Source organism: Mytilus californianus, unplaced genomic scaffold, assembly GCF_021869535.1.
Source record: "Mytilus californianus isolate M0D057914Y unplaced genomic scaffold, xbMytCali1.0.p SCAF_6, whole genome shotgun sequence".
In the NCBI taxonomy this organism is placed as follows: Eukaryota; Metazoa; Mollusca; class Bivalvia; order Mytilida; family Mytilidae; genus Mytilus; species Mytilus californianus.
The window spans coordinates 80,393,384-80,405,570 of record NW_026262712.1 but is presented as its reverse complement, the minus strand read 5'-3'; the positions used below and the strand labels follow the sequence as shown (position 1 = coordinate 80,405,570).

The window sequence follows — 12,187 nt, the reverse complement described above, 5'->3', positions numbered from 1 at the left end:
TAACACATTAGCGTGGATCACTGTTGATCAGTTATAATATTAGAATGGATCACGATTGATCAATTAAAACCTTAGCATGGATCACGATTGATCAATTATAACATTAGCATGGATCAAGAATGATCAATTAGAACCATCTGTACAAAAAGAGCACTTTATCATTACTGTCCATTTATGAATACTGACATTGACTTTAAAAATACTGGCCCTGGGAACAGAAGCTCAGTAACGGATATTATAGTCCATTATGTGAACATGGTGCAAGATTGTTGGCGTTGTGTCGCTTTACCGCCAATCTTCTTCAGATAGTCCTTCAAAAAAATTAGTTGATTTTTAAGAGAATGAAAATGTTCATTGATCCAACGCTTCTGTGTCAAAATATTTCAACATTTGTCCATTAGTTAAGGTGTAGAAAGTTCAATTATAGAATAACGATCAAAATTTGAACGGAATATAGCTAATTAAATCTCTTCTTGGGTCATCTTGGAATTTCTACACTTGGTGAGCCATGACGAATCATCATACAACATTGGGTACACGGAAATAATATATGTCCATAAAAACCTGAAAAATAAATCAAAACAGCAGCAGTATATCGCCAAAATACACATTTTAAAATCAAGAGGTGGGAGGGTGGGTTTTTCCTTTAAATTTTTAACTTTTGCCTTATTTCGAAAAATTTTGCATGATTTCGCAAAGTTTTGTGTTATTTGGCAAACTTCACGAAATTTTACTCTTCGACACATAGTCATGGCATAATAATGAGTAAGAAATTACTACAACGACATTTGAATAAACTGAAGGAAACCAACGAGTTATAAAAAGCTATCTTGTCGTTAATGTAGCAAAATTTATAACTGATTTACAAGCTTCTGAAATAAGTGGAAGCATTTAAAATGCCTTGATCAAAGGTTTAACCGTTGATCAAGAAACTGTTCGATAAATTATGCTTATAAAAGAATCCTAAAGTGCTAGGGGAAAACGCATATGAAGGAGATTGAAATTGAATGGTAGAATGAACTTTAATACTGGACCAAATATAATAAGATAAGTGCTAGGTTTTGTTTTTACACCCGTCAAATACATATTATGGTATAACATAGTACGTCCGTCCGTTCGTCGACATTTAGTATCATCACTCAAATTTATGTGAACTTATCAAGAAACTGTTCGATAAATTATGCTTACAAAAGAATCTTAAAGTGCTAAAAACGCATAAGAAGGAGATTGAAATTGAATGGTAGAATGAACTTTAATACTGGACCTTATATTATATGATAAGTGTTTTTCTTCTGCTAGTTTTTTTTTACACCCGTCAATACATATTATAGTATAACATAGTACGTCTGTCCGTTAGTCATTATTTATTACATCCTAGCTCCTTGGTTCTGAGCCGGATCACCCCTGCCAGATCACCCTAGCTTGAGTTTCTTTGTTCTACATGCTTTCCTTTGTTCTGTAAACTGAATCACGGAACCTCCTCAGAACCAACCTTAATTTACGGTAAAAACAACAATACCTTGCCAGAACAAAATTTTCAAAGTAAATTGAATGTCGGTACCTACTCAGAACCAACCGTTATTTACAGTAAAAACAACAATACCTGGTCAAAACTAAGTTTTATAAGTAAACTTTATATTGGTACCGCCTCAGAACCAACCATTATTTACACTAAAAACAACAATACATTGTCAGATACAAATTTCTTAAGTTAATTTTATGTCGGTTACTCCTCAGAACTAATCGTTATTTACAGAAAAAACAAAAACAATACCTGGTCAGAACTAAATTTTCTAGGTAAATTTTATGTTGGTACCTCCCCAGAACCAATCTTATTTACAGTAAAAACAACCAAATTTTGTCAGAACTAAATTTTAAGTAAACTAAATGTCGGTACCTCCTCAGAACCAACCTTTATTTATAGTAAAAACAAACATACCTTGTCAGAACTAAATTTCCTAAGTAAACTTTATGTCGGTACCTCCTCAGAACCAACCTTCATTTACAGTAAAAAAAAACATGATACCTTGTCAGAATCAAATTTTCTAAGTAAACTTTATGTCAGTCCATCCTCAGAAACAGCCTTTATTTTCATTGAAAACAACCTTGTCAATACCAATATTTCTCGGTAAAGTTTATGTCGGTACCTCCTCAGAACCATCCTTAATTTACAGTGAAATCATTAATGCCTTGTCAAAACCAAATTTTAAATGTAACTTTTATGACTGTGCATTCTCAGAACCAGCCGATATATAGAGTTGAAACAACAATACCTTGTCAGAACTAAATTTTCTTAAGTAAATTTTATGTTGGTACCTCCTCAGAACCAACCTTTATTTACAGTAAAAACATTAATACCTTGTCAGAACCTTTGTTTAAGTAAACTTTATGTCGGTACCTCCTCAGAGCCAACCTTTTTTTACCATAAAAACAACAATACCTAATCAGATCTGATGTTCTAAGTAAACTAAGTGTCGGAACCTCCTCAGAACCAACCGTTATTTACAGTAAAAACAACAATAACTTGCCAGAACCATATTTTCAAAGTAAACTGAATGTCGGTGCATCCTCAGACCCAACCGTTATTTACAGTAAAAACAACAATTCCTTGTCAGAACAAATTTTTTTCAGTAAATTTTATGTCGCTACCTCCTCATAACCACCCTTTTTTTCAAGATAAAAAACCATACCTTGTCAGAACTAAATTTTTAAATGCAACTTTTATGACTGTACATTCTCAGAACCAGCCGTTATATACAGTTGAAACAACAATCCCTTCTCAGAAAAAATTATAAGTAAACCTTATGTCGATACTCCTCAGAACCAACCTTTATATACAGTAAACATCAATACCTTGCCAGAACTAAATTTTTCAAAGTAAACTGAATGTCGGTACCTCCTCAGAATCAACCTTTTTTTACAGTGAAAACAACAATACCTTTTCGTCAGAACAAAATTTTCTCAGTAAACTTTATGTCGGTACCTCCTCCAAACTAATCTTTATTTACAGTAAAAACAACAATACCTTGTCAGAACTAAATTTTCTAAGTAAACTTTATGTCAGTCCATCCTCAGAACCAGCCTTTATTTTCATTGAAAACAACCTTGTCAATACCAATATTTCTCGGTAAAGTTTATGTCGGTACCTCCTCAGAACCATCCTTAATTTACAGTGAAATCATTAATGCCTTGTCAAAACCAAATTTTAAATGTAACTTTTATGACTGTGCATTCTCAGAACCAGCCGATATATAGAGTTGAAACAACAATACCTTGTCAGAACTAAATTTTCTTAAGTAAATTTTATGTTGGTACCTCCTCAGAACCAACCTTTATTTACAGTAAAAACATTAATACCTTGTCAGAACCTTTGTTTAAGTAAACTTTATGTCGGTACCTCCTCAGAGCCAACCTTTTTTTTTACCATAAAAACAACAATATCTCATCAGATCTGATGTTCTAAGTAAACTAAGTGTCGGAACCTCCTCAGAACCAACCGTTATTTACAGTAAAAACAACAATAACTTGCCAGAACCATATTTTCAAAGTAAACTGAATGTCGGTGCATCCTCAGAACCAACCTTTATTTACAGTAAAAACAACCATACCTTGTCAGAACTAAATTTTGAATGTAACTTTTATAACTGTACATTCTCAGAACCAGCCGTTATATACAGTTGAAACAACAATCCCTTCTCAGAACAAATTTTACAAGTAAACTTTATCTCGGTACCTCCTCAGAACCAACCGTTATTTACAGTAAAAACAACAATACCTTGTCAGAACCAAATTTTCTCGTTAAACTTCATGTCGGTACCTCCTCAGAACCAACCTTTATTTACAGTAAAAAAATACAATACCTTGTCAGAACTAAATTTTTTCTAAGTAATTTAAATGTCGGTACCTCCTCAGAACCATCCGTTATTTACAGTAAAAACAACAATACTTTGTCAGAACTAAATTTTCTAAGTAAACTTTATGTTGGTACCTCCTCAGAACCAATCTTATTTACAATAAAACAACAATACCTTATCAGAACCAAATTTTTTAAGTAATTTTTATGTCTGTACCTCCAGACAACCATTCGTTATTTACAGTAAAAACAACAATACCTTGTCAGAACTAAATTTTCTAAGTAAATTTTATGTTGGTACCTCCCCAGAACCAAACTTTTTTTTACAATAAAAACAACCATGCCTTGTCAGAACTAACTCGAATAATTCAAGCCCTTACCGTCTCCGATTCTCTCCACCTTTCGAGGGCTTGAATTCTTTATGATCATTGGACGCGTCACCAGCCCTGTCGCTGAGAGGGCCCAATCAAATTGCAGGTCATTATAATTATGCATGATTTTGCGCAGAAGACACTTCCGTAGTTTCCGGTTATTGAATCCAAAACAAAAATATGGACATCTTTGAAGCTTTACAAGACTTAGAAGCCAAATATGACTTTATATTTAAAGAAAAACAAAAGCTCGCTATTACATCTATATTTGACTGTCAGGATACCTTTGTAGTTCTGCCAACTGGTTACGGCAAGTCCAAAATTTATTCACATTTGCCAGAATTGTACGAAATTGTAACCCACGTCAAAGGCACAGTGTTAGTTATATCACCAATTCAAGCCCTTATGATAGACCAGGTTACCAAACTTGAAAGCAATGGTGTTAGTGCTACATTCGTTGGAGAAAAGCAAACAGACAAAAGTATTCCGGCACGAATTATTGAGGGTGAATTCTCCATTGTGTTTTCCTCTCCTGAAGCAGTATTGAATAAAGGTCCATGGCGGAGATGTATTACACAAGGTGTATTCCATGAGAACTTGAAGGCAGTTGTTATAGATGAGGCTCACTGTATAACACAATGGTAATTTTTTGATATTATTATAATATGTGTATTGATCTACAGTTTTTTTTTTATTAAACTATGAAGGCAACAATTTTGTATGTCATAAAATGAATAAGGAGATGTGGCCATGATATATTTGCCAATGAGACAACAATAGCTATCCACCAAAATTCATATGATATGGATCCGATATTAGAAATTATAGACAACCGTACAGCTTTGAACAATTAGTAAATACCCATGCCCTATAGGCAGCCATAAAAGGCCCTCACAAGAAAAATATGTCAACTGAACAATTCAATTGAGAAAACTAATGACTAAATTTATAACAAAACAATTATGAAAAAACAAAAATGGCAGACATGTACTAACAACAACAACATAAAGTTTGTGTTGGGTTTCTGGGTTTAAACACGTTGGTGCCTGGGACACTGGTGTTATAGCACAATATGATTTAACAAATTTAAAATTTATTTTTAAAACTATAAAATTCCATTGAAAAAAAGTAATTTGTTCAGATAAAATACAGAATCAGATGTTGAGACCTTGTCAGACTTTAATAAAAAAATATGTGTACATAAACAATAATTAAAACGCTTTCCAATACATGTAGATTGGTTGTCTTAAAATGGAAAAAAGGAGATGTGTGTATGATTCAATTAATGCAGTAAGAAGAATGTCAGTCTATTTCTAAACATTATATTTTTCTTTTTTTGCTATTTTAGGGGTGGTGAATTTCGCAAGGAGTATAGTCATCTTGGAGAACTTCGATCTGTTGTGCCCAAAAAAACAACTTTTGTAACTTTAACAGCAACTGCAACAAGATCAATAAAGAAAGACATTATGAAAACACTTGATATGGACATCAAAAGAACAAGCATTATTTCCGTGATACCAGAAAGGCCAAATTTATCATATTATGTGCAAAAAAGTAGTAAGAATTTGGCAGATTTAGACTGGCTAATTAACGATCTACTTAAATTTGAAAAATCCACCAAAAAGACAATCATATATTGCAGAAATATTGTTTCTTGTTCCAATTTGTATGAGTATTTCAGACTATCATTAGATGACAGAAGTGAATCTCTAGATGATAGATTGATAGGAATGTTTCACCGTTCAACTGCTGATATCAATAAAAGTCATGTGCTTGATGAGTTTCAGAAACTTGACAGTTCTCTGCGTGTTGTTTTTGCTACCATTGCGTTTGGAATGGGTATAGACATTCCTGACATTGAGCGTGTCATTCACTGGGGAGGGCCACGAGGTCTAGAGCAATTCTCACAGGAAAGTGGCAGGGCAGGCAGAGATGGTCGTTCAGCCGTATCAGTTATTTACTTCAGTGGATATGACTTGGCTAAGGGAAACTGTTCAGAAGAAGTGCGAGAATTTTGTAAGACTGAAGACTGTTTAAGGAATACTTTGTGTGCATACTTTCAATTAGATACATTTGTACTAGTGGTTATAGCGTTATAAAGCCCGATCCTCCTTGTACATGCTGTAGTAACTGCAAATTAAAGTGTGTCTGTGGATTCTGTAGTGAAAGCCAATTTCTAGGTAGTGAATTAGATAACTCATCGGTTCTTGATGAGGACTTAAACACAGCTGGTATTAAAAGAGATCTTACTCTTGAACAACGACGATTACTTCGTGAAAACTTATTAGACTACAAAGAATGTCTTATTGAAGAAGAAAGTGAACTTTCAAGTGAGTTAGAGGACTTTGCTTTAGACCAGATTGTAAAAAATGCACCATATTTGTTATGTGAAGATGATGTCATATCTCTAGGACTTGTTAGCCCTGAGCTTGCTGCAGATATTTTAACACTTATTGATGAAGTCTAAGTACATACAGTGATTTAGGGCCATACTTACATGACTTATGTCAAAATATTGCATGAATTTTGTTGTAGAAATGCAACATACAACATGTACAATGTATTTTCAAAAACTCAACCAAGTTCTAAAAAGAATTTTTTTTTATCATGTACATCTACCTGTAGATGTTCAATTTTTAATGCTCAGATACATGTACATGTATGTACAACTGATCATGTGAGATCTCCGACATTAAGAAAAATACCGAGTTGATTAGTCATATTTTAAGTACAATGTATCATAAACATTTGTCATACATGTCCACATTGTCATGATTATCTGGTTTACTTTTGAAAATAAATAGAAATATTTTACAGTTATTTATTTGCACTGTCTTCTCATTGCCGACATTTGTTTTGTTTTGTGCATGTTTGTTTGATTGATACTAGCAAAATGTCCAATGATATACATGTACATAAATGCCTATTACATGTATTATTCAAGAGTATTAAGAAGTTGTCAATCAGTCCAGACATTACACATGCTACAGTAAGCTTCTACTGAGAACCTGAGATAACAGTTTTTATTTGATGTGCTTCAGAGTTTTTAGTTTTCTATGTTGTATTATGTTAGCTGCTGTTTGTCTTGATGTAATTTTTTATAATTTCTCAATGGCTTTATTAAAATATGATGTAGTATGATTGCCAATGAGAGAACTGTTGTTGGTTTTCCACCTTTTGAGTTGATTGTCCCTTTGTTATGTTTCTACTTTCTTTTCCACTAATGAAAGAAGCGGTATGGGCTTTGATCATTGTTGTAGGCTGACGGTGACCTATAGTTGTTAATTTCTGCGTCATTTCGTTTCTTTAGGAGAGTTGTCTCATTGGTAATCATACCACATCTTCTTTTTTATAGTTTCTTAAGTTTCAGTTATAGTACACCAACAAAGGTATGGAGAAAACCAACAGCCTAATTATTGTACAAAACTAGATATCATTGAGATGGGAGCCATCTCTGTGGGCCCCGCTGTGAATAATGTGTGGTCAAAAATTTGTATCTTTATCATTGGACATGGGGTTGTCAAATGAAACCAAAGTTTTTGACCTTGACCTTTGACCTAGGAAGTTGTACATAAATTATGACACACCCTTTGGTTTATATACATATCAAGTATAAACTTTGAAATCATAACGGTTCTCAAGATATAGAGCGGACACGATCTTTACCATAGGACATGGGGTTGTCAACTAAAACCAGAGCGGACAAGATTTGTTACGGACAGACGGATAGACTGATCACTATAGGGCGGCCACCATTCGGCGGGGCCCTAATAAGCATCAAAATCAACAGTGGAAAATTTAAACCAGCTTTACTCACGAGAACATCAACCATAACACAAAAGAACAACTAGTTTATTCATGCCCTTGATTACTGTATATTCAGAAATTAATGCTATTTTCAAGTATTTCAAAAGTAATCACATGATGAAAAATTTCAAATTTAGAATGTAATATTTTTTGTGCAGCTTTCCTGATCGATAATAATTTCTGAATTTACAGTTATTAAAAACTAAAAACCTGAAACTGACAAGAAGTATAAAGAATCAAAGCATTGGAAGTTGTATTCAATTTTTATTTCAGATCTGATTAGATCAAAATAAAAAGAAATATATCATAAATAAAACTAAGCACATACATGTACAAGGTTTTGTATGTGTAATCAATACACATGTATATATCTTGGGAGGCAACTGGTTCAATATTTATATTTAAAAGGATTTTTCTATAATGGAAAGGCCTTTACAAAATTTCTAAAATACCAAAGTTATATATACAAACACAAAGACTATTAAGATAAGATAATAATTTATTAAAGGGTAACCTGTTGATTGCCTCAAATTTAACATTATAAAAAATAACCATGTAAAATAACCATTATCCAGTCAAAAAAAAAGTATTAGATACTAAATCTAAACAAAAAAATTCAAATGTATCACTTAATATTAAACATGCCATCGAATTCATGATTTAAATTTCTATTCAAATAATAATTATTTTTTAGAAACTAGCTAAGCATTCCAAAATTCAGTGCCAATGTAACAATTAGATGGGGGAAAAAAATACATTAGTAGGTACAACTTACAACCTATCAAAATTCATCGTAATATTTCCATCTTTTAAGGGGAACATATACATGATATAAATGTTAAGAAAAACAAAAGCAGAACACATCAATATAAACAAGAAGCACACAAATATAAACAAGCACACATAAATATAAAAAAGAAGCACACATCAATATAAACAGACTCAGCACACGTCAATATGTACAAACAGAAACAGCACACATCAATATGTACAAACAAAAGCAGCACACATCAATACATCCAGACTCAGTACACGTCAATATGTACAAACAAAAGCAGCACACATCAATACATCCAGACTCAGCGCACGTCAATATGTACAAACAGAAACAGCACACATCAATATGTTCAAACAAAAGCAGCACACATCAATATATACATAGCACACATCAATACAAACAGATACAGCACACTTAAATATGTACAAAAAAGCTGCACATAAAATAATACAAACAGAAACAGCAAATATGTCAAACTCAAGCAGCTTGCATCAATAGAAACAAGTAGCACACTTCAACTAAAACACAAAAGCAGGACACATCAATACATTAAAAGCACAAAAAGCACATATGTACAAACAATAGCAGCACACATCATTATAAACAAGTAGCACACATCAACTTAAACACAAAAGCAGGACACATCAATACATTAAAAGCACTACTAAAATGAATAGAAAATTTGTGTAGCATGTACATGTATTTAAAAGCAAATATATTGTAATAGAACCAGAACAAAATTTTGAATTCATTGCTTTTCCAATAAAATATGAAAAAATAATAAAATATGTACAGTGAAATATGTAGCACCATTATACTATTTATACATCAAAGCACTGAATTTGTAATCAAAGTAAATAAGACCGTAGTCTTTGTGTCTTTGAAAATTCTTCTTTTTTGCTGGTGAGCCAAGAGTTTAATTTTTGTCCATCCAACTTGGTTAGGCAATTGGAGTTCATACAGTTAAATGTGCGGTGACATCTTCCTGGAATGACTTGAAAAAGTTCTTCTGGTTGTAAATGTTTTACAAGAATGTCAATATCTTTCTGGATTGATGGCTTGGTGTTCGAAGGCTTTCCAAAAAATTGGTTTAATCCTGTTGTATAGGAATCAATGATGTCATTGCAGCCTTGGAGACTTCTCCCGCACCTTTCAATAGATGAACCGGTCATGTTGCCTCTGAGAGAGTTTAAAGCATCTTTTGCCCTCATATTCATAAACTCAAGAGCAAGGTCTCCTGGAACGTTAGCTCCCTTTCCACCATGTATATTGACACTTCTGTTGTTTTTCAGTTGAAAGGCTTGTTTTGGAGGCAGTATTGCTAAAAGCTGGGCATGTAATTTAAAAGCTAGTAGTTTGTATTTAACATGATTGTTTAAAGCGAATTTTAAAATGTCAAATCGCCACATTCTAACTAAACGTTCACCATCATTTTCTCTCGCAGCATCTTCTCTACACCAGTCAAATAGCCCATCCCTTAACAAACTGCAGCTGTAATTGTGTTTAAAATCTTCCTTCTTTTCTTCAACCTCAATGGTGCTTTGGACATGTTGGTCAGTATCATTATCTGGCTGTAGAACACCTTCGAAGTCTTTATAATGACATCGAAACCTGTGCTTTGACCTACATTTCCCATCTACAGCGAAACTTTTCTTGCAGCCAGGATATCCACACACATATCTTCCTTCTTCTCGTGTATTGGTTTCTTTAAGTGTGTCTAAATCAAATTTTTCTGTAGTTATGTACTGGTCTACAATATCTTGGGAAAGTTTTTCCAAGAATTCCTTCTTTTGAGTGTCAGAAGTATGATTAAGGTCTTTAAATTTGTCTAACGAATCAAATCCTAACAACTGCATGGCTCCAAGAATTATATAGCCTCTTGTCACAAATCTTAAGAATTCTCGACAGTCATTTACTGCATCTTTCACCTATAAAGAATAAAAAATATTTAATTTTTTTTTTATGTTGAAATATAAAAATTACATTTTAATTAAAAGTTATACAATATACATCAACTTCATTTGTGCGAAGAGTTGTCTCATTAGCCAGCCATCATACCATATCTTTTTAATTTTTATACGTGCATATGACGTTCAACAGAAAAGAATCTTTATGAAGATTACATATATCAAAACCTGTTGTAAACGGTCATGTAACTACTTATGAAAATCATGAAACAATCTTCTCTGTATCAATACATTCCCACTTTGGCTGTAATTTTTGCAATGTTGGATAATTTACATTTTTTTTTCATGTTTGTTAATGGTTCACAAAACTTACATTTGTAAATGGAAAGAATATTATGTATATGTACATGTACCTCTGATTTAACACCTCTTCTATCAAACTTGTTTTTCAGTTGGAACAATGTTCCCATTTCACCAGATGATGATCCCTTGAAATGGAGGTTAAATGTATCCTGAAAATAATAATAAATATTTAGAACAAGTAAATTTATTTGTTAGGGGACGACCATTTGATATTCTGGGGGGGGCCAGGAGGATTTGTTTTGGATCGGTTATTTATTTTTGTAAACTAAGAGGACAGATTATCTATTTTCTGCACTATTGAAGCAAGATTTTTCATTTTCATCAAAGCAAGGGACTGATTATTTATTTTCACAACTATATTTATATTATTCGAAAACATACAATTTTTAAATTATTTGTTTATTATAAATAATTCATGTATAGTCAAGTCATTATGTACCATTTAATCAGAATTAATTTTTAACCTCTGCAGAAATGAATCTTCTATAATCCCCAATGCATATACATGTATTGCATACATACACAGTATTAAAGTTTGGTTGTAACTAAGGCTCTTTTAAAAGTATTGGCAAACATGTTTTTCGCCGAGCGGAGCGAGGGAAAATTTTTTTGAAGGGTTTTTGAACCGCTGAAGGCCCAAGAAGCTATAGAACAAATGATGCAAAATCATGCCTTCTGGGTGTTCCCCAGACCCTTTCTTAAACTGAAAATGCAAGTTCTGTTTTAATAATTTTATGACAATATTTTGGTCTCAAAGCAAAATCACGTTATAGATTCAGTGTAAGACTTAAGTTTCTAGGGACAACATCAAAAGACAAATATGCATGATAAAGCAAAAATGTAATTCACATAGTTAAGTCTGTGGCTGATGTGTTTTTTTAAACTCATGATCAAGTTAATAATAAAATTACTAAATTACAAAATGAATGCAACACTAACAGAATACAGAACATGCAGAAGGGCAATCAATGGACAAAACACAAATATATAAGAAACATTGATCCCGAAAAATCAGGGGCTACGTCTGAGGGAGAACAGAACTTGCTTCTTGCAAGGCACTCACGGTGAACACAATTTGATATGGAGACAAGCGTTTGGTTTTGAAATT

At 32.9% G+C, this 12,187-nt stretch overlaps 2 protein-coding genes across 2 annotated transcripts; one reads left to right on the top strand and one right to left on the bottom strand.

Annotated features, from left to right (window-relative positions):
* Positions 1 to 4,404: 4,404 nt before the first annotated feature.
* On the top strand, positions 4,405 to 6,323 carry LOC127706633 (uncharacterized). Its single transcript, XM_052211289.1, has 2 exons — positions 4,405 to 4,865; positions 5,573 to 6,323. The coding sequence occupies exons 1-2, from the start codon at positions 4,405 to 4,407 to the stop codon at positions 6,321 to 6,323; spliced, it is 1,212 nt and encodes a 403-aa protein (XP_052067249.1).
* A 1,982-nt stretch (positions 6,324 to 8,305) lies between these two features.
* Positions 8,306 to 10,731, bottom strand: LOC127704205 (uncharacterized). Its single transcript, XM_052208148.1, has one exon. It carries the CDS (start codon positions 10,663 to 10,665, stop codon positions 9,658 to 9,660), a length of 1,008 nt encoding a protein of 335 aa, XP_052064108.1. The 5' UTR covers positions 10,666 to 10,731; the 3' UTR covers positions 8,306 to 9,657.
* Between the last annotated feature and the right edge of the window lie 1,456 nt (positions 10,732 to 12,187).